The sequence below is a fragment of the Ochotona curzoniae genome, unplaced genomic scaffold, assembly GCF_017591425.1.
Source record: "Ochotona curzoniae isolate NIBS_2020 unplaced genomic scaffold, NIBS_Ocur_1.0 scaffold_4506, whole genome shotgun sequence".
In the NCBI taxonomy this organism is placed as follows: Eukaryota; Metazoa; Chordata; class Mammalia; order Lagomorpha; family Ochotonidae; genus Ochotona; species Ochotona curzoniae.
The window spans coordinates 1,220,827-1,243,239 of record NW_024467119.1 but is presented as its reverse complement, the minus strand read 5'-3'; the positions used below and the strand labels follow the sequence as shown (position 1 = coordinate 1,243,239).

General features: G+C 46.0%; 1 protein-coding gene across 1 annotated transcript in view; it reads left to right on the top strand.

Moving 5' to 3' along the window:
• CSMD1 (CUB and Sushi multiple domains 1) overlaps window positions 1-22,413 on the top strand; it is a 1,316,379-nt gene that overhangs the window by 988,449 nt on the left and 305,517 nt on the right. Inside the window, exons 13-17 of the mRNA XM_040967079.1 lie at window positions 6,976-7,158; window positions 9,072-9,398; window positions 10,805-10,999; window positions 18,211-18,349; window positions 20,938-21,125. Of these exons, the coding sequence (XP_040823013.1) occupies window positions 6,976-7,158; window positions 9,072-9,398; window positions 10,805-10,999; window positions 18,211-18,349; window positions 20,938-21,125 (1,032 nt within the window). The remainder of the gene's footprint in view (window positions 1-6,975; window positions 7,159-9,071; window positions 9,399-10,804; window positions 11,000-18,210; window positions 18,350-20,937; window positions 21,126-22,413) is intronic.

Below are 22,413 nucleotides of genomic sequence, written 5' to 3'. Positions count from 1 at the left end.
GAGAGAGGGACCTGGAGCCCTGCGAGATGCAGCCATCCCTGCAAGTGCCAGACAGTTAGGAAGCTGGCAGTGCATGTTGTGCTTGAGGCAGAAGGGGCAGAAAGAAGTGTTCACAGCAACAACATGGATCCTGTAAGACGTGGGGGCAAGCCTGGGTTTGGATGACAAAGGAAAAAATGACAAAGGAAAACACTCCAGAGGGCAGCAGGGGGTGGTGTGGTGGCACAGAACTAATACCTCATCAGCAGCACTGGCATCTCATATGGGAATACTTTCATGTCCCAGTTGCTCAACTTCAGATCCACTTCACTGCTTATGGCCTGGGGAAGCAGGGCAGGACTGCTTAAGACCTTGGGCCCATGCACTCATATAGGAGATCTGGAAGAAACTTCTGGCTTCTTGCTTTGGATTGGCTCAGTTCCAGCCATTGCAGACATTTGGGGAGTGAACTGTTAGATCAGAGATCTTTCACTCTGTGGTGATGGGGACCTGGGTGGACACATATCCTCCAGGAAGGTGTAGGTTTCTCTACCTCTCCCAGGGAGGCCTACTCACAGAATTGTAAGCAAAACCATGGCTCAGAGTGATGGTTCAGGACAGGTCAGTGAGACAGAAGTGCTGAGTAAGGTCTGGGTATGTGTCATCCTCGAGAGCAGAGAGGACAAGTGGGTGCGGAAGTAGTTCTTGATCTCTATGGTGAACTCCGGAGCTGCACAGGGAGGCCCCGTCACATCCTACTAACAGAGTAGAGCAGCCCACGTGGAGTCAGCAGGTTCAGCTTCCTCCTGGTCAATGCACTGAGACTGTCCAAAGGCACTGTGATGTTAGGATGCCCTAAACAACAGGCCCATCAAACAGGCTTTTGCTATGTGATTTAGCTGTACGTTGCTAGTCCACCCTTTCTCAGCAAATAGCTGGTCTGGGAAGGATTCTCTCTGGGTATATGGTAATGCTAATGAACCAGCAAGGTTCTTCTGCAGGTCCTTCCACTTGGCTTGTAGTCTGTCCTAAGGTGCTCACAGCTGGGGCCCCAGCACAGCAAGCACTGACACAGCTGGAAGCTCGGCTGCCATGCTCTGGTCCGATTGCCCACTGCTGTGCCTTCAGTTCCCATGCCAGGCTTCCTCCTTTCCAGCTTTTCCCTGCATGGCATTCATCCTCACATAGCCATTGTCCTGGATAGCATTCTGCAGGGCAGCCAAGTGTCAGGATGTGTGGGTGTGGATGCTCTGGGCAGGGGCATGGGTGCAGTGCAGATTGGCTCGTGTAGCCATGGAGGCAGCACAAGGTTCTGGTCAAGTAGCCCTGGAGCTGTAGCTACAGAGGAGTTGCTACACAGAATTAAGCACCAGTTCCCCAAACTGGTAGCCTAATTGAACATCATTCAGCTCCTTTAGGATTCATAACACTGTTTTGCTACAATGCCACAACTTCCTCAAGGCAGGAAGCCTGGTAGTGAAGTAACGGCAGACATGGTCACCTGCAAGGCTGTGTCCTGGACTTGCCGATGTCACCTTCTTGCTGTGACTTTGCATAGATATATTCTCTGCCCCCATGTTCCTCCTCCTTCTTAGAGACACAGAGCAGGCCGATCCAGGGCCCCCTCTGATGGCTTCAGTTTGACGTTTTCTTTTTAACATGTTTATTTATTTTGTACTTGAAAGGAAGAGTTACAGAGAGAAAGAATGACAGCGACAGAGGTCTTCTATCCACTGATTCAGTCCCCAAATGCATGCAGCAGCCAGTTGAAAGATAGGAGCCAGGAGTTTCATCCAGGTCTCCTATGTAGGCACAGGGGCTCAAGCACTTAGACCATCCTTTGCTGCTTTTCCAGGCCCAAACATAGAGCTAGATCAGAAATGGAGCAGTTGTAACTTGAACTGGTGTCTGTGTGGGATGCCAGTGCCACAGGCAGAGGCTTAGCCTGGTACGCCAGGGCACCATCCCCTCATTTTGAGTAGCTCTGAAGGCCCTGTTTTGAAATGCATTCATGTTCTGAGTTTGTGAGAGAGAGGAGTCAATGTGAGAATTTTGAAAGATTGCAGCTCAACCCACGTGAATGGTCAGTGTGGTTCCCAGGTGACTGCTTGTTCGGGGTGGTCCGTGTTGCTCATTTGTATGTGTGGTGAAAATGCCGTGACTGCATGAAGATGGAGTGTCAGGCCAGAGTACATGCATGGGCTGAGGACGAGGCCTGCAGAGGTGACTAATGAACACATGTGGAGAGTGCAAGCACTTTGGGGTTTGCCCTGATGAGCAGATAATTGGATAATCCAGGGCCCAAATGTTGTGCCTAATTGTAGGGGAAAGCTGAAAAATTCACTGAGAAAACTTATACATCACTCAGTGTCTGTTTCAGTTGCAGGGTAAATCTAAGGAAAGCGAGCATGGAATATTTACTTTCAGCATATGGAATGCATATTATTTGGTTGTGTGAAAGACACCTTCAAAATGTTCATGGAAAATGGATATTACTAAGAATCTGGGGAAATTTAAAATTTTTGGACCAAACTATGTGTATTTCAATGCCATTTTCCATATTTTTTTCAGTTCCTGGAAAAAAATGACATATTGAATAAAGAAATAACAATAGAGATGAGTTTGTAACAACTATCTTAGAAAACTATATGTGAGGCAACCCGGGTCTTTTACAATGAAACTCTTTGAACTTGTCAACTTCTGCAGGGCCTGGGAAGCTGTAACACTGCTGACCCTGGTCCCTCAGAAGTGGGAAGCCCAGGCCTGGCCCTTATGGTACAGCAGAGAGCACTGGGTCAGCCCTCAGGGAAGCTTTTACAGATAAACAGCTCAGTGGGACTGTGAGTGAAGCATGTGGGAAAAGGCCAGACCATTTACTGTACGACTCTGCCCAACAACAACAGGTGGAAGGCAAGACTGGCAGAAGCCAGGAGAGGAGGAGCGGCTGCCAGGGGCTGCTGCGGCCTGCTGGAGCCTGGTGGGGCAGGATGATTGGCAGAGCTCAGAGGGTTGAGGGCAGTGCACCTGCTCTGTGCACTGCTCTAACGGGGGCACATGTCAGCATACCTCCGTCCAAACCCACGGAATCCCTAACCAACAGTGAAGCCTCTGCACTCCAGGGATTCTGGAGCAAGTGTGCCTTCTGTGGGTGCTCTATCCAATCTGCTTACTGTGAACCTAAAACTGCTCTCTTGAACAGAAATTAAGGAAAGAAAATAAAATGGTGCATCTATGTAAAAAATCTGCTTGGCTTCCCCGTGGGGATCTGGAACGCTCAGCTCTCTGCCCACCTTGGAGTCCATCAGCCCTTCCATGTCATGAGACGGCAGCCCATGTGCTGCCGGTCAGCCCACTGGACACACTGAGAAGGGCAGCGGGTGGGGCTGACCAATACAGCTGCTGTCCTCTGCATGCCATGTCATGCCATCCTGACTGCCACAGGTTCCTGCCACCTGTGTTAACGGTTGCTTGTCTTATGCTGTGACTTGGGTGTCTGGTCTTACTACAACTGAGTCTTGTGTTTATTTCAGTCCTTAAATCAGCAAATCACATGTGGGTGATTATCCTTGAGTGGGAATGCACAGCAAGTCCACTTTGGTGCCCCCCCCCCGCCCGCTTGATATGTCCTTGCTTCGGTCTAAATTAGAAGCTGTAATTTGGAGTACCACTTTTATCATACATGTCCCATGTTTATCGTTGCATGTTATTATGAGACATTAATGAGAAGTCTAAACTGACCATTTCCCAGCATGCCTTTGGGAGGGTGGGTTTTGTTCCTCTGTACCTGGACCTGTGTGGACCTGTGTGGTCCCATACAGCATGTGCTTCTGGGGGGTCGGGTGGAGTCTGAGCAGCATGGCATCGTTTGTGTCTCTCATACTGCTAATGACTCTAGGCCACCTGTGCCTCTCCTGGGGCTGCAGCCCAGAGAACGTTGGGTCTCTGCTATCTGAAAATCACAGTGTGTTGTCTCGTCTCCTCTTGACCCAGGAATTCTTCCTGTCCTGAGTTAGGGACTGTCTCAGCTGACAGCGTCTCTCTCTCTCTCTCATTTGTGTTCTTTACAGGAGAGCAACAGAGCAAGTGCCTCTTTGCTGTTATTTTCTGCTGAATGCTGTGACAAGCTATGTAGGAACAGGGACTTGTTCTGTTGCTTCCACTGCAGATCCAGAAGACAGAGACATTCAGTGTTGTTCACAATATTAGTCATGGACAGAACGACGAAGCAGGAGCTGGGAACTCTTTGGGAAGGAAAAAACTCCTATGTGTTAGCTCAGAATTCTGCAGCTGTGTGTGGACCAGCATCCAATAACCAAGCAGAACTATGCATGTTTTGTTAAGTACCGAGTGCAGAGAAAGCTATGATGTGGGTGTCAGTCTGAGAAAGCTACGCATAGTCAACAGAGAAAAAGGCCATCAAAACGTCCAAAATGTATCTAAAAGAGCTACCCTTTGAGGCCCTGAGGAAGGTTAGTAAGCAGGTCAGCATGGAAGTGACTTGCTGAGGCCTGAGCAGAGAAAGGAAAGAGAGGTAGTGTGCGTCTCACCCCTGTGGCTAGATGGGAGAGCCAGGGTGGACTGGCAGAAAAGGTGGTGCAACTGGAGTTGCACACAGCTGGGAGTGGGTTCCTCTAAGTTATCCCTTGGGACACCTGACACCCGCCTGCTGCCTGCACATCAGCTGTGGGTGTGCCCTGGGACCCCACACTGCCCCTTACACACCTGCCTGCTGCCTGCACATCAGCTGTGGGTGTGCCCTGGGACCCCATACTGCCCCTTACACACCTGCCTGCTGCCTGCACATCAGCTGTGGGTGTGCCCTGGGACCCCACACTGCCCCTTGCATATCTTCCATCCACACATTACAGGTGTGCTCATGAGAGAGTGGATAGTTTTCTCATAAAGCATAAATTTGAGTTTTCTTGGGATCTCAGCAAGTCTGTGAATTATTTCAGAAGGAAAGACAAAAGACAAAAAAGAACATAACCAAGTAAGCAGTGTGTATCTGAAGCTTCATTGAATAAGGAAAGAGAAAGGATGGACGCGAGTTGGAGATAATGGGTTGTGCAAAACTCCCTGTGCTGGTTGGAACTCATGCCTCTCTCTGCACAGTGATTGTTCAACTATGGCTTAGTTGGTTACAGGTCACATCCACAAAATGTAAGGGCGTCCCTGCCACTGTGCTCGGCACAAGCCAGCAGCCCAGCTCTGTACCCCCATGTCATCTCTGCCCTCATGCCTCCTACCTTGTCAGCTGCAAGATGCTGGTGTCTTCAGAAGGCTGCCTTCAGTCTTCTCCAGGCACAAACATTGCCACTCTCTCTCTTCCCCTTGGTGCGCCTTTAGGCAGCTTCAAAACACAAAACTGTTGTGAGTCACATTATTGTTGTTGTTGTTTTTGTAAAATGTACTTCTTTATTAAGTTCAAAGGCATATAAATGGACAGGAAGAGAGCTGCCTTCTGTTGGCTTACTTCCCAATGCCTGCATTAGCCAAGGATGCAGCAAGGAATGCACAACCCCGGCTGGGTCTCCCATAGGGGTGTCAAGGCGCACAACCCCGGCTGGGTCTCCCATAAAGGATGGCAAGGCACACAACCCCGGCTGGGTCTCCCATAAAGGATGGCAAGACGCACAACCCCGGCTGGGTCTCCCATAAGGGTGTCAAGGCGCACAACCCCGACTGGGTCTCCCGTAAAGGGTGGCAAGGCGCACAACCCCGGCTGGGTTTCCCATAAGGGTGGCAAGACGCACAACCCTGGCTGTGTCTCCCATAAAGGTGGCAAGGCGCACACCCGGCTGGGTCTCCTATAAGGCTGGCAAAGCTCCCAGTGCTTGAGCCATCCCCTGCTGCACCCCAGGATGCATAAGCACCGGGCTGGATTTGGAAGCTGGTTGTGACTCCAACCCAGGAACACTTATTGGGATGTGTATATCCCAAGTGGTATTTTAAGCATTGTGCCAATTATCTACACCAACTTTTAAAAGATTGATTTGTTTTTATTTGAATGGCAGAGTTATAGAGAGGAGAGAAAGAGAAAGATCTGTCCACTAGTTCATTTCCCAGATGGCCTCAATGCTTAGAGCTGCACCAATCCAAAGTCATGAGCTTCTTCCAGGTCTCCCGCCTGGGTTCAGGGCTCCAAGGATGTGTGTCCTCAGCTGCTTTCCCAGGTCGTTAGCAAGAAGCTGGATGGGAAGTGGAGCAGCTGGGACAGTACCTGGCATCTGCGTGGGATGTCGGAACCAGAGCTGCAAGGTGAAAGGTTGGCCTGTTGAGCTCCTGTGCAGGCTCTTGTGTTCTCTTCTCTTTAACCTGCCCAAATTAAAAAATGTATTTTCTCCCGAAAAATGAATCACAATGAGTTAAAACTTTCTTTTTTTCATTTTTACTCAAATAGTGCGGTTACTTAGAAGAGGGCCAAATACCTAATTGGCTGCCAAATAACATTTATTAAATAGAAAACAAGTGTTGAAGGACTAAACAAATAGCGTATTTTAGTTGATGAATCAGAGAAGTGTTTGATGCACTTGGTTTCAGTGCTGTCTTAGTGAAAGACATTTGGCATCCCCCTCTAAAGGCCATAAATACAGCCATCCATTTCATACTTGAGTCTTAGCATTCCTTTAACGGAAAGCATTTCCAAATGCATTACACTGATCTAAATATTCAGTGAGAAGTGAACCATCTTATTCATATTTTCATAGAAGGGACTGGGGATAAGCTACTGGACGTTCCCAGATGGAACGTTAATTGTCACATTTACGCCTACAGTACATCTGTGTCACCATGTGTGTGCCTTAACAGAAAATAAATTACGCACTTTTCTCTCAAGCTTAATTTTCAGATTCTGTGGCTTTGGTGATTAAAAGTTGGCTGAACTCGCGACACTTTTTACACTATTTACACAATCAATGTTTAGGCCCACATGAAGAATGCGAGTGAGTAGTCTGGACTGCAGAGCTAACAGCATTCCTTTACTTTTTCCGCTTGCAGAAATTGACAAGGGAGGCTGTGGGGACCCCGGGATCCCCGCCTATGGGAAGCGGACTGGCAACAGCTTCCTCCACGGAGACACGCTCACCTTCGAGTGCCAGGCGGCTTTTGAGCTGGTGGGAGAGAGGGTTATCACCTGCCAGCAGAACAACCAGTGGTCCGGCAACAAGCCCAGCTGCGTGTGTGAGTGCCACAGGGTGGCAGCAGAGAGGCAGGCCTAGCCCGGGGGGAGGACAGCTTCCAGGGGAGCACTTACTGTACAAGACGCACATACACACACACACACCTACATACAAGTGCACAGAGTACACAGATGTACACACAAGTCCAGCTACATGTGTGGCTGTCACAGGGTGGCAGCAAGGAGAGATAGACATGGCCCTGGAGGAGGGCAGGAGGGAGCTTCCAGGGAGTGCTCACTGTACAACAGACAGACACACATGTACATACATACATACGCGTGCATGCCCTTATGCAGGTACACATGCACACAGATACACAAGCCTGCACACACATTTGCACATAGACACTTGCACACATATAAACGCAAATGTGCATAGATGCACACACACAGATACACATGTAAGCACACATACAGGTGGATATGCTTGCACATGCAGACACCCAAAGCCAAGGTTTCCTCCAATGCTAACTTCCCACTTTTCTAAACACAAACCCATGCCTTCGTCTACTACACCAAGTAAAGCAGACTGTCTCCTGGGAAGTGCATGGTGTTTCCAGTAACATTTGCCCGGCTTGTGATGTGTGTCCCTGTCCCCAATCTCTGCTGTGGGCCTCCTGCCCTGGCACAGCCAGGCCTGCGTGAGAACAGGATGCTCATGAGGATAGTTTCAGGTGGAAAGGCAGGTGCCTTCAGAGCCACTCGTGAAGGACATCTTCTCACTTGTAATTACAAGTCCGAGAGCTTGAAAGGAAAGGAGAAAATCTGTGGGACAGGAAGACCACTTTCTCAGATCGACCCCTCAGTTGCTCCTGCCAAATATGGAAAAATCATGTGCTCTCTTGTGTGTGTGTGTATCTGTACATCTGTGTATGTCTCTGTGTGTGTGTGCGTGTCTCTGTACACTCTGTGCATTTGTAAGTCTGTGTGTGTCTATGTGTGTATCTATGTCTCTGTGTCTGTGTCTCCATATGTCTGTGTGTCTATGTGTGTGCATGTCGGTGTCTCTCTGTGTGTGTGTATCTGTGTATGTGTCTGTGTGTGTGTCTGCATGTGTGTATGTCTGTGTCTGTATGTGTCTGCATAGGTCTGTGTCTGAGTGTATGTCTCTGTCTATATGTGTCTGTGTGTGTGTATGTCTGTGTGTATATCTGTGTATGTGACTGTGTGTGTGTGTGTGTGTGTGTGTGTGTGTGTGTGTGTGTCTGCCTGTGTGTGTATGTGTCTCTGTGTGTGTCTGCATAGGTCTGTGTCTGAGTGTATGTCTGTGTCTATATGTGTCTGTGTCTGTATGTTTGTGAGACGTATGTGTCCTGAACACGGTTCATGTGACTTGTTCAAATGTGAATTTTAAACACACACATATATAATTAAATTTTCAAAAAGACCTTTATTTTATGCAACTAGAACATATTTTCTGATTTCATTTGTTATTTATTTATTTTTAAAATTTTAAAGAAACAGAATGTACATTAAAGGAAATTCTTCAAAAATGCACATTAAAAGGACACATGAAATATTAAATGAAAAGATATCATATAGGAACAGACAGAATATTTTCTTAGAATCCACACCTGTCTTTCCATATTAATACCATTCTCCCATTTAGGCAGGAAGCTACAACTCTGAATTAAAATATTAAGCACATGTTGTTAGACAACTTGAGAGAACCATTTTTAAGCAGAAAATCTGTAGCTGTTTATAAATAGCCTGTGGTTGGTGTACGTAAGATACTGACATATCCTATTTAAAATTTGGGGAGAGGAGTCATTACACTCCAGAATGACCAGGTTTAAAATAGCCAAACCATCGTCACCACATAAAGCTGTTGGGGGCCTATCTGAGTTGTGGTGCTGTTTTTTATGTCAGTTCTTGGGAAATGTGCAAAACTGAAAGCAAACTTGTGTCTCCACAGTTTCATGTTTCTTCAACTTTACGGCTTCATCTGGCATCATTCTGTCACCCAATTACCCCGAGGAATATGGGAATAACATGAACTGTGTTTGGCTGATTATCTCGGAGCCAGGCAGTAGGATCCATCTCATCTTCAACGATTTTGATGTGGAGCCTCAGTTTGACTTCCTTGCAGTTAAGGATGATGGCATTTCTGATATCACTGTCCTTGGGACATTTTCTGGCAATGAGGTGCCTGCTCAGCTGGCCAGCAGTGGCCACATAGTGCGCTTGGAATTCCAGTCTGATCATTCGACCACTGGCAGAGGGTTCAACATCACGTACACCAGTGAGTAGACCTACATGAGAACCGTGCGTGTCTGTGCTGCCATACCGAAACTCACATATGGATTTGGATTTCAATTGTTATCTCATTGTTGCCAAAATCGTAGGAGTAGCAAAATATGCAGCATTGTTAGGAAGCCTTATTTAGGTTACAACCCATATAGTAGTGGACCAGGCCTCATATCATTTCTCAGTCTTTCTGGTTTTCTATATGTCCAAATATCTACATAACCACCTGACATCTGTCCATTATACTGTCCATCATTTCTTCACCCTTGTCAATAAATTCTATTGTCCATTCATCAACCACAGATTGAATAAATCATTCAACTATCTACCAATTCATCCAAATATCGATCTGTCCTATCTGCCATCATTTCATCCATTCATTCTTCTGTCTGTCCATACATATAATTATGCATTCATCTGTCCATTAATCCGTTATCCATCCATCCATCCATCCATCCATCCATCCATCCATCCACACATCCACCCATCCGTCCACATATCCACACATCCATCCACACATCCATCCACACATCCATCCACACATCCTTCCACACATCCATCCTTCCATCAATCCATCCATCTTCCATCCACACATCATCCATCCACCCACCCATCCATCCACATGTCTATCTGCAGTCAATCCATCACCCACCAAGCCACTCACCTTTTCTCCTCAATGCAGCAGAGTGTAGTAAAAAGGATTCAGGATTTACAATTCAGAAGTGAAGCATTAGAATACCAGGATTTTAATATAATTAGTGACTTTTGACAAGGCTAATTTCCTGTTTCTGAATTTCCTCACTTGAGAAGCACTTTATAAAACATCTATTTTAATTAATTGTAGAGGGACTAAATGGAAATATTAGTGTTAATTTGACGAATACTGACACATCACTTACTTACTGCCTTTGTCTGTTAGGCACTGATTTAGAATATACCAATAAGGACTGCATTTGGTGTTATAGTGATTCTGAGGTAGGAATTTGGTATTTACTTCAGTTATGTTTAAACAAAAATAGTTGGGGGTCATCAGGGAAGTCTGTCCTATGTCACCAATGTCATGTAAGAGGCAGAAATGACAGTACTGTAACCCGGATACTGAAACAAAATGCTTTCCTGTACCCTCCAGCCAAGTTGCTTCTCTTTTGCTAAAGGAACATGGAAAGTGTGTGCAAACCATCAAACGCTGTATATATGATAATTCTATGTACCCAGCTGCTCTCTCTGCTTCTCTGTGTCTTGACATTGATACTCTAGTCGTTTAATGTACTTGTCAATCTGTTAATGATATAAATGAAAACTGGACAAGAGTCGCCCTATAAGTTAGTTTATTAACTTAAATGAGAAGTTTCCTTCTCATTTAATACATTCCACCCTTATGATTGTCTTCCTTCTCTCTAGCATTTGGCCAAAATGAGTGCCACGACCCTGGCATTCCTGTTAACGGACGGCGTTTTGGCGACAGGTTTCTGCTTGGCAGCTCCGTCTCTTTCCACTGTGATGATGGCTTTGTGAAAACCCAGGGGTCTGAGTCCATCACCTGCATCCTGCAGGACGGGAACGTGGTCTGGAGCTCCACCGTGCCGCGCTGTGAAGGTGTGTACCCTGTTGTCTGCCCCACCCCCACCCCTGCGTTCTAGGAAGTCGTCCAGTCATTTGTGCAGACTTACTGTGCTGCTTCATTAGGGTTGCTAGCAGAAGCGTGAACACAGTGTGGAGGGCAGGGTTCCAGAGCAGGCACGGGCAGGGCTGTTTGCTCTAGATGCAGCAAGGACACCTGTCCCAGCCTTTCTTCTCTGCTGGTTTGGCAGTGCCTTGTGAGGTTCCATGCAGAGCCCCTGACTGTCCACAAGGCGCTGCCCCCACACTTTCCTCTCCCTGTGTCCAGATCCCGGCTTCGCAAGGATTGCACATGCTGGATGGCAGTCCCTGTAGCCAACGGGTCCCTGTGGCCACGGTGGCCCTGTGGCCACTGCCATTCTCTGCGATAAGAACTCCGAGGGCGCACAGTCCAACCTGTAACCACAACTTAGTTTTACTTCTCTTATTCTCATGGAACTTAATAAAACCACAGTATAATTTTCTTCTTGATGTTTCTACTGATATAATAAATCAGAAAGAAACAATATAGGACAATGATATTGTGCCCTTAATTATGACTCATTTTCAAAGTGTTCACATACGCAATAGCCCATGCACAGTGAGCTCAGTTCCTCTCTATAAATAAGGTGACTTTTATAACGGGGACAGGTGACATGTCATTGATATGTACAGGTTCAAGAGCATGGTGATGCCCCCTACCTTCCCTCACTCCCACCCTCCCTCCTCTTTCATTTCCTATTTTCTTTTGATTTTGACAGTGGCATACTCTTGTTACTTTATTATAACAAGGTTAACCTTCCATCAAGTTAAAAAAAATCCAACAAGTAGTAAGTAGAAAAAACCACCATTCCTGAAAAATATAGTCAGAGGAGCTAAACAACACATCTCAGCATGTTAATATCTGTGACTCATTAGGTTTTTATGCTCTGTGTGTGAGTTACCAAAAATCAAGTTTTTCGGGGAAGCCTTACTTCACCAAGCATAATGGTTTCCAGCTGTATCCTTCTTGTGAAAGACAGTGCTTCATGCTTTCTTTGCAGCTAAGTAGACTGCCGGTGTGTGAACATACACGATTGCTTTACCCAGTGATCGGTCGCCGGCCCTCTAGGTCGGTTCCATATGTTAAGTATTGTGGCTTGAGTTGCTATGAACGTGTGGATACAGATAATTCTTACATTTGGATGATCTGTTTTCATATTTCTCAGGAATCTCTGAATGATCTTCAATAATGGTTGTACTAATACCAATCCCAACCTTGAAAAAATTCAGTAAATTCTAACAAATTATAAGTTTAAATTCTAATAACAGGTTTGTCTACCTGATTTTCCAAGATAATAGTACGTTACTTTATTAGCATGATTATAGGAAAGACTTTTTTGTCACACTATTGAGAATATAAAACTGTAGGCTTATAGCTCAAACGCATAGTAATTTTTTTTCATAGTAAAATTCTTAAAGCCCCCTTACGTACATGAATTTCAAATTTTTACAATAAATTATTTACATGAATTATTTACTTAAAAGCCAAGCGAGGAGTCGGGGCTCTGTCTCATTCTCCTGTACTGGTAGCAGGAGCCCGGAATCCTGGGCCACACCTGCTGCTTCACTAGGTGCATTGTCAGGGAGCTGGGCAGAAAGTGGATAGCTGGGACTCAGAATTGGTTATACCGCTGCACCACCACTTTTGTCTCTAAACCTAGGTTTGAACTGCGCAAACCTTTGGAAGTGCCAGTAAAAAAAATAAATAAAAAGATTGACTGATTGATTGCAAAAGCAGTTTTACAAAGGCGAGAGGGAAAGATCTTTCATCTGGTGGTTCACTCCCCAAATGGCTGCAGTGCCTGGAGCTCAGCTGATATGAAGCCAGGAACCAGGGGTTTCTTCCAGGTTTCCCATGCAAGTGCAAGGTCCAAAGGGCTCGGGCCATTCTCAGCTGCTTTCCCAGGCCACAAGCAGGGAGCTGGATGGGAAGCAAAGCAGCTGGGACATGAACTGGCACCCATTAGGGATCCTTATACTTACAAGGGTAGAGTTTAGCCAGTTGAACCTGTGTGCCAGGCTGCTTGAAGTACCATTAAAAAAAATTTTTTTTAGACATAATAGTGATTGTGGCAATTTAAAAAACACAGAAAAGAATGTTAAAATGTTAATTAGGGTTATGAGTGATTTCTTTTCCTCAATTGCATTGTGTCAGCTTTGTTTTTCATATTCATAATTCAACGGTGGGAGTCAGTCAAATACAGCAATGTCCAAGTGAGGGTTTCTGCCACCTGCTGTGCCTTCACATCCTCTGGCCACACCCACAGCCTTCCCAAGCAGGGATGTAAATACTGAGCATTAACCCAAGGACCCCAGCCCCAGCCCAGAGTTGGCCCCACTGCGCCAAAGAGCAACTGCTCCCAGCTGCTGCTCACTGCCAAGATGCCATGGCTCTCCTCCTCCAGCACTGTTGCAGCAGTGTATGTGTGCAAAGTTGGTAAACTGAAGGGTGGGAAGATAAGGACAGAATTTTCATTTTTGTCTATTTTCTTCCATATTTCAAATGCATGAGGTTACATTTTGAATTTTATAAAACATTGAAGAGTTAACTGGTTTTTAATCCTCCAGAAATAGGTCAGTAAACACAAGTGGGATGCTCAATAAACAGTTCTAATAAGGTGCAAAGTGAGTTGCATTTGTGAACAGTGCTCTAAGCAAGCAGATCACCAGTCACTTTACATGAGAAAATGTCACACAAGAGAAGTTTTAGAAAGATAGAACCTGACTCTCTCCTCTGCTGGCCCTGGTTCTGGATTGCATTGTGATCCAGCCGCCAGTTGCAGATGTGGGAGGAGCTGAAGGGTTAGCTGCAGGGGAACCTGGCCAAGGAGTGCAAGGGGACAGGAAGCACAGAGTCAGGGACCAGAAGAAGGGACCCTCACGAAAAGCCCACAGGAAGAACCCCTCGGGTGGACTCAGAGGAAACCCCAGCAGTTGGCCATGTGGGGAGAACATCCTTAGCAGAGAAGAATTGATGGTGCAAGATCTGGAACTATACCTGCCTGAGAAACCCAATTACCAAGTGCAAATGAGTCTCAGAGAGATTAGACTGATACCCTCCTGTGGCTAACCAGGTCCCCTAATCAATGCACCTGCTCAAAAGACCTGTTCAGAACAGCATGAAAAAAAAAAATTAAGTGGTAATGCAGAAGCGAGCTACAGAACAAAAGACTGGATTTAAGAGATGTATGCAGAGCCGCACACCACTTAGGGAATGTGCATTTACTGTTTTTTTCTATCAGTTATATAATGTGCTTGAAATGAATTACAACAGGTTAAATAAATATAGATCATATGCTCTGATAATATTACAGTTAAGCTACAAGGGCATTTCAGAAAATGTGGAAAATAGAATTAAAAGAAACATTTATTGGCGGGTAGAAAGACAAAACACTGCTTGCAAAAGATACTCAAAAGTTCACGAAAAATGCATATTGTGAATCTGTGTATGAATTTCTAATTTTTATAGCACTATGCTTTTAAATTTTCTTCCTGTACTTTTTGAATTACTTTTGTATAAATATGTAATAATAAACAACCATAAGCAGATGACTAGGAATCAAAAATGCTGTTCTGATTAGCTGTGTACCTTAAGTCCGTCAGTCCCCAGCAGCCCCAGGAAGGGATCCTTGCAGTGAGCAGCCTGTGACTGGGTAGACTCCACGCTCCCAGGTGGGTGTGGATCTCTAGTATGTCCGGTGTTGGCAGAAGGGTGAGAGAGCGTGTTCCTAAGACAGTTGGAAAGGACATGGTGGCTGCTTGAGAGGCTGGCATACCACACAGGAGTGCCTGGTTGAGTCCCTGATGGACCACTTCTGATCCAGCTTCCTGGTAATGCCACCTGGCCTACAGTCGGTGACTTTCTCAAGTACTTTGTCCACTAGTCGACGTGGCTGCAGTGCTGAGCTCTTGGTCAGCCCTGGTCAGCAAGGGCGTTTGGCGAGGCAACCATCAGGTGTCAGATCTGCCAGCTCTCTGCTCACGCCCTCCTTGCTTCCCAAGCCCAGTTTTTCTCTCTCTGTGTCAACCTTTCAAGCAGTGCATAACAAATAAGCATTTGTTTAAACTGAAATTTTAAAAAAGCACAAACCATAATTTCAAATAATAGTAGGGATTATTTCTTTGATGAACTAGTGAATCATGATTCTGGCAAAAGAAACTAGGAGATAAATTACTCATATTTAGGAAAATCAAAGGTAAGTAATCAGTGTTTGAAAAGTAATAACATCCCTATGTAAACTAAGAAAGGCTCACAGCAAAGCAATTCAAGAAGAAAGTGAGTCATTTATTCTGACAATTTTTTTCTGATAGCAAGTGGGTGACAGTGAACACAGCGTGGACTCCTTACTGTATTTGGCTTACCTATGACCTGCCCACAGTCTTAACTATAAGCTAATGACATCATTTTAAAAAGTTAGGGAGGGGAAATAACTGTAAAAACAAAAATAATAAGTTTATCTTAGTAAGAATTTTCTGAAAGTCATATATAGCTTTTTCATAATATGAATCATCCATGGGCATTTTAAACATTTATTTTTATTTAGATTTATTTAAAAGGGAGAGGGAAAGAAGTGAGGCAAGGTTGGGGGAGGGGTGGGAGATACAGACAGACAAACACACCTGCCACCTGTTTGTTGCCCAGAGATCCACAGTAGGTGGTATTTGACCAGTCCAGAGTTGACAGTCTGGATCCCAAGCAAGTCTCCTGTGGGAATGACAGGCACCAGCTCCTGGAGCTCTCACTGCTGCCTCCCATCAGGGTATTGACTGTGGGGATGATGGGACCAGCTCCTGGAGCTCTCACTGCTGCCTCCCATCAGGGTATTGACTGTGGGGATGATGGGACCAGCTCCTGGAGCTCTCACTGCTGCCTCCCATCGGGGTATTGACTGTGGGGGTGATGGGACCAGCTCCTGGAGCTCTCACTGCTGCCTCCCATCGGGGTATTGACTGTGGGGATGATGGGACCAGCTCCTGGAGCTCTCATGGCTACCTTCCATCAAGGAGGCAAGCTGGAAGCGCTGATTGGTACAGTAAAGGACAGCCACAGCGGTCAGGGCTGTGCCGGGAGTCTATAACTCCATTGTTTTTCCCAGGCACATTAGCTGGGAACCGGATTGGAACGGTGCAGTCAGGACTTGAACTGGTGAATGTATAGTGTATCTGCATAGCGTGCTATGGCATGACACATGCCACGACATGAACTTCTCAAGTTCCTGCATACACTGGACCTTCCTCCACCTGACCAGGGCCTGTGGCTTTCAGCCTTTGCAGTGGAGTGGGTGTGAGAGATGAATCCTGCAGTCAGGTTATGCAATACTGTAGTGTCACGCTGAGCAGTGCTGCTGAGGGTCCTGTGGAGTGGGTTAGAGTCAGCATGACCTCCAGACCCGGCAAAAATAAAGTCTTGGGCGCATCAGGATAAAGCCATACAAGTTCTGAGGCGGGTAAGTATGTACAGTACATTAGCAAAATAATTACTGGAGGGGCTGGTACTTGGCATAAAAGGTGAATCCTCTGCCTCACGTGCTGACAGCCCCTGTGGGTGCCAGTTCAAGTCCTGGCTCCTCCACTTCCAATCTTGTTCCCTGTTAATGGCCTAGGGAAGCAGCAGTGACTCAAATCCTCAGGCCTCTGCACCCACATGGAAGAGTTGGAAGAAGCTCCTGGCTCCTGGCTGCTGGCCAGCTCAGCTCTAGCCGTCATGGCCATTTGGAAAATAAACTAGTACATGGAAGATCTCACTTTCTATTTCTCTTCCACTCTTGGTAAATCTAACTTGCAAATAAAGGTATGTTTAAAAAAACTGGTGACGTGTGACAACTCAGCCACATTCCAAGGAATGCATGGCTTATAAGGAATATAAACCTTTACCAAGGAAAATTCACAATTTTGTGTATGAAATGAAACTACTAGAAAATATCTCCCCTTGCACCATGAATAATACCTCATGTTATCATATAATTTTTAAAATTCTGTGCTTCCTCTATGTACAGGCCAGTGTGTTTAGATAGTTGAAAATGAAATAAGTAAAGTTAGCATGTTTGATTTTACTTATGCAGGATTCTAAATGTAATTTGTTATATTACTTTAGCGAATATGGAAATTAATTTTCCCATTTGACTGTATGATTATTCATGGTACAAATAAAATTTAAGGACTTACCCATTAAAAATACTAAAGTTAATTAGTAATTTTTAAAATTCTTCCTCACTGTTCTCTAAGTGAAATTTTCTTTCATTCAAATTTAATTACATCCTATACATAAATTTTTGACCTGCTTTCCAAATGTTAATATTCCATTGTAAACTTATTATTTCCATTTTAGATATATCAGTGGCATTACAGTGTATGACCATGCTCCAACCTGGTGATACATGCCACCGTTTTCCCCCATAAAATGGAATAATTTGCTAAAGGGCTTATTTTTCTTAGTACATTTTCATATATGTGATTTGATATCTGTAGATTCATAAGGAGGCTTATCAATGGCAGTAGGCTTTGTGGGAACAAAAAAACAAACATAAAAATCTGAAGAAAAAAAGTGCATCCAGATAGAAAAATCAGCGTGCAGTGTGAAATACAGCTATTCTCCTAAATGACCCAGAAGCGCACGATGGGCCCACATCTCTGCAACCTGCCTTGTCTGCTGTTTGCTGCACACCCCTTCAGATGGAACAGTGGAGGCCACTCTAAGAGAATTTGACTGAAAGCTGTCTAGTTTCCTGACACTCATCTGTGGCTCCATTTGTTTGGGGGAAATCATTTTAGTTAAATGAATAAGCACACATCTCTCCTAGTACTTAAATTCCACAGGTGAGGTTCTTCTAAACTTGCTCCCAAGTTGGTACTGGTTGAATTCCAAGTGTGGCTGCAATACAGGTGCTCGGGCTGCGTCTTTCCTGAGGTTGATATAATGAGAGCATCCATTGTACTTCTCAACACAGAGATCACTGGGGGAAAGAACTTGGCTGGACTCCCTGATAAATGCCCACGTGTGATGTGGAGATCTCACTTTGAATGAACTCCTGCTTTAGGGGCACTTACTTTGTTTGAAGAAATGAGAGCGTTAGGCCTGTAATTCCGGGGGCAGATCCCAGTCTACCGAGGCCTTCTAGGAATCACCAGGCCTGACTCTCCAACCTCCACTTTGCCTCCTCCTGCAGCCCCCTGTGGTGGACACCTGACAGCTGCCAGCGGGGTCATTTTGCCTCCGGGATGGCCAGGGTATTACAAAGATTCTTTAAATTGCGAATGGATCATCGAGGCGAAACCTGGACACTCTATCAAAATCACTTTTGACCGGTAAGAAAGAAAGCTTTCCTCCTTCTTTGGGTCTGAGGCCCACATTGCTTTGAAGTTCATGGGTATCAAAGTTGAGAACAAAGGAGGGGTTCCCAGGGGTTCCCTTGAGGCTCTCACGGAGTGAGAAACAGATACCTGCTCGAGAATGTTATCCACTAAGCCCGTTGTCTTCCGCGGTCTTCACCGCGAAATGAGGGGATCTAGGGGGACACTCCCTGACTCCCCTCTGGTTTTAGGACAAGCAGAGGAAGAAATCCTTGTTGGTATCTCAGTGCCACTAGTGGCAGCTCCAGCTGCTGGCGCAAAGGCTGCGGTGGCAGCGGATGGACCTGTCCTGCCTGGTGACACCTGCTGGTGGCTGCAGAGATGGCAGCGGGGGCTCAGACACACCTGAGAGTGATGCTATAGCCACACGTGTGTTGGCGTAGCTCTCTGACAAAGCACTTGATGATCTAACACGAGAAACCTGCAGGATCAGAATTAATACAATTAGGTGACTGAAAGGCAAAACAAGCTTTAATGTCAGAAAGCATTTTGTTTATGGCTTCACACTTTGGGTGCTTCCTCTACCATGATCTGCACTTTCCTAGGTACTTTTCTGTTTTAATATTCAAAATTTGGGAATATCTCCAGATATTCTATATTTCTTGTGTTTTTCAGTCATTTTCTGACAGTGACACGTTGAGGCTGGAGTGGTTTTCACAGGAGTAGTGTCATCTTAGGAAATGTTTCTGTTTAAAATGATTATTGAGTTTATCGCTTACCTTTGTGGGGTGGCAATGATGTTTCCCAGGATTATTTCTCAGAGGAACAAAAGGACTCTGCTTTGTGTGTCTACTGTATTGGAGAATATATTTCTGTAAATAATAATAATCACTAGGAAAATTAATTAAATGTAAATATTTAACAAATTAAGTTTACATTCATGTTTGTTTTCCCTTGCTCAGAAAGCAGGGAAGCTGATGGGCTCTAGCAGCTGCTAAAGTAGCAATTTTGGATTCTGGCTGGGCGCAAATCATTAGCACTCCATTCTCAGTCACCTGAAGGAAGGTACTCACTCAAAGTTCCCTATTCTTTTGTCTCCAAAATGATTTCACTCTGATGTTTTTCTAAATTTATTCCTAACTACCTGAGACTCCTAATGTTTTGAACTAGAGGTTTTTGCTCCCAATACAATAAACAGCTCTTCTGAGAATGAGGTGCTAAGTGCAGCATCAGCTTACAGCCCTGAGCTGCCATCCTCGCCAAGGCCGGGCATGCAAATGGTCAGTTCTACCTTGGCTGCCCCTTCATGAGCACTTGAGACCTCTTATTTCCCAGGTTGTGCTGGCACCTTCTGGCTGTCACAGGCTTCATGGGTCAGTCCTGCTGTCTCTCCTAAGTTGGATATGGCAACTTTGCAACAGCAAATCCAATGGGAGTGCCCCGTCTGCTTGTCCAGGCTCCTTGAATTCAGACTCAGACATTGGAGAAATCAGTCTTTCAAGACAAGCCTGGAGTTGTGAGAGACAAAGCTGGGGTTCTGTGCCCTCTAGCGCTAAACACAGGCCCCTGTGCTCATCAAGCCCTTCTTTATGAAGGATGAGATTCAGAGTGCCATTCTTGTTACTTGCAAGGAAAATAGTTAAAGGATACAGAATTTTTCTGTTGGCACCTGGAGGAGTGTACCTTAGTTTAGATGCAAGAAGAGCTTAAGCCAGTTCCCCAGGTAGCTTTCTGCCTTTATCCAGGACAGCACGTGGGAGGTGCCCAGGCTGCTGTGTGGGTCCTTGGCTCTCAGGCGCTGAGTGAGTCAGGCTCAGGATGCTAAAGTTGCTCCCCACGGGCAGAACCAGGCACTTAGAAACCAGGTCAGCTCTGGGAGGACGAGACGGATCCATTTAGGAAATTACCCCAGTGCCTGGAGCGGCACCAAAGTGCTCAAGTGGCTGAAGCTTCGTGTCACTGTAATCCTGGGCAGGTTCTCAAGCGCAAGAGGCATTAAGCACCTTCTGGAAGCAGTTCTAACGTTTTTCAGATCATTAAAGTATCATTTGGTTTTTGAAGTAGCACTGTACTCAATTTGGTAGTAGTGCTGTGCAGGAGCTGCTGAGAATGAAGCAGGCACAGAGAGCTCCCTGGCCTTGGAGAGCACTGGGAGCCCTGGCGCTGGGGAGCCCGTCCTCCTGCAGCCCTCACCTCTCTGCAGTGTTCTCATGATGGGGTTAAGCAGAGGACCCGGCTGATTGAAGACGTTCTGCAGAGCTATCGCCCATCCTTGTGCTTTCTTCTGTTTACCCTCTCTTATCAGTCCACCTCTAACCAATCTGTCTGCTCTCTGTCCCTCTCTGGCCACCTACCTTCTGCCGCCTGCTGATCGCTGTGCCTGCCTATTGGTCCAGTCAAGAAAGCTGATCAGGCTGTCAGGGCTGTCTTAAAGCTCCATAACACCGCTTCTGGCATCTGCCTTGTTACCAGAGTGTGCGGGAAGCCTGCGGGATTCTGGGTGTGCGGCTCTCACGGATTGGAGAAGGAGTGTACCTAGGTTTGTAAAGGGTCCGCGGTGGCATACAAGGCACTGACGCAGCTCTCGCTCCCGCCCCCAACAGGTTCCAAACTGAAGTCAATTATGACACCTTAGAGGTGCGCGATGGGCCAGCCGCGTCCTCCCCGCTGATTGGAGAGTACCATGGCACGCAGGCACCGCAGTTCCTTATCAGCACTGGCAACTTCATGTACCTGCTCTTCACCACTGACAACAGCCGTTCCAGCGTGGGCTTTCTCATCCACTATGAGAGTGAGTGGCTCCGCATGTGCCTGGGCCCGGTGCTTTCCATTGGGGAGCCCAGGACGAGGGGTCCCGGGACTCGCAGCAGTTCATCTGTGTGGCCCGACCACACACTCGGGTTTACATAGAATGCCGTGGGCTCAGCTGCTGCTGCCGACAGCACGTGTGCTAGGAGGCACAGCTGCAGCCCTACCGCGTGCTGGACAGGGAAGGTCTACGGTCAAGTTGGGCCAGGACGTGGTGGATCTGCTAGCAGCCATGAGCGTTTCCCTGGCTACAGAAAAAAAAAAAAAAAAAAAAAAAAAAAAACAGAAAAAGAGTAGACAGAAATACAGCTCAACCAATGGCGACTTCCAAGTGGAGAGACCCAGCCCTTATTTGGCAGGATTTTTTTTTCTCCCCAAAATAAATACAATTGTTATAGAAACTATAAAAAGTGCTACCCAATGAGGATTCCTAGAGTATACCGTTGCTGACATTCTTGTTGGCACTCATGCACATGCGTGGGCTTCCAGGTGTGCAAAAGGAGCACTCGCCAGCGTGCTGTGTCTTAAGGCATTTTTACTTGACATCCTGTCCCCTGTGTCACCTTCTGCTTTTTACGGGGCCTCTACCTCCTGCACCCCCTCTGATTAGTCACGTCTGTGCAAGTTCCTCCCTCACATGTTCCTGTAATCACACAGAGATGGACTCACTGTGCATGCAAGACAGTGTGTGGCTGTGCATGAACGAGTGTGATGCTCAAAATTCTAATAGCAACGTTCTGGCTCTTACTGACTTACAGGGAATTCAAGATTTAGCTCAATGCCATTAGTCATGCTTCTTACATATATGTGGTATTATCTTCAAAATTTAAATTTAGCGTCATAAGCACTTTATACTTCATTGCGTTTTCATGTCCCTCAGAAGGACTTCTTTTTGGAGCAGTAACATCAGCACCCTGCAGCCTTTGGGGTGTGTGAAACCCCACACACAGCACAGGTCCTCCCAGCCCTCTCACCTGCTGCTGTGTCCGTCCTCAGATGAAATAAGAGAATGAAGTCACAGAACGACGTTGCCAGCACCCGTTTGCTTCTCTTTGGAGCAGCTTTAGTTCACTGTGGCTGCTTGGAGTATTTTGAGCAAATGTATCCCAGATGCCACGTGCAGGCAAGAGAACTTGATTTGCTCCTCTAACTCATTTAAGGGAGCAGGCTATTCTCATTTCTTCTTTCTAGAAAATCCAAGAATGAGAGTCTGTTCACAGCTTCCCATTAGCGTCTCGTCCTCACTAATATCACAGGATGATAGTCCTACA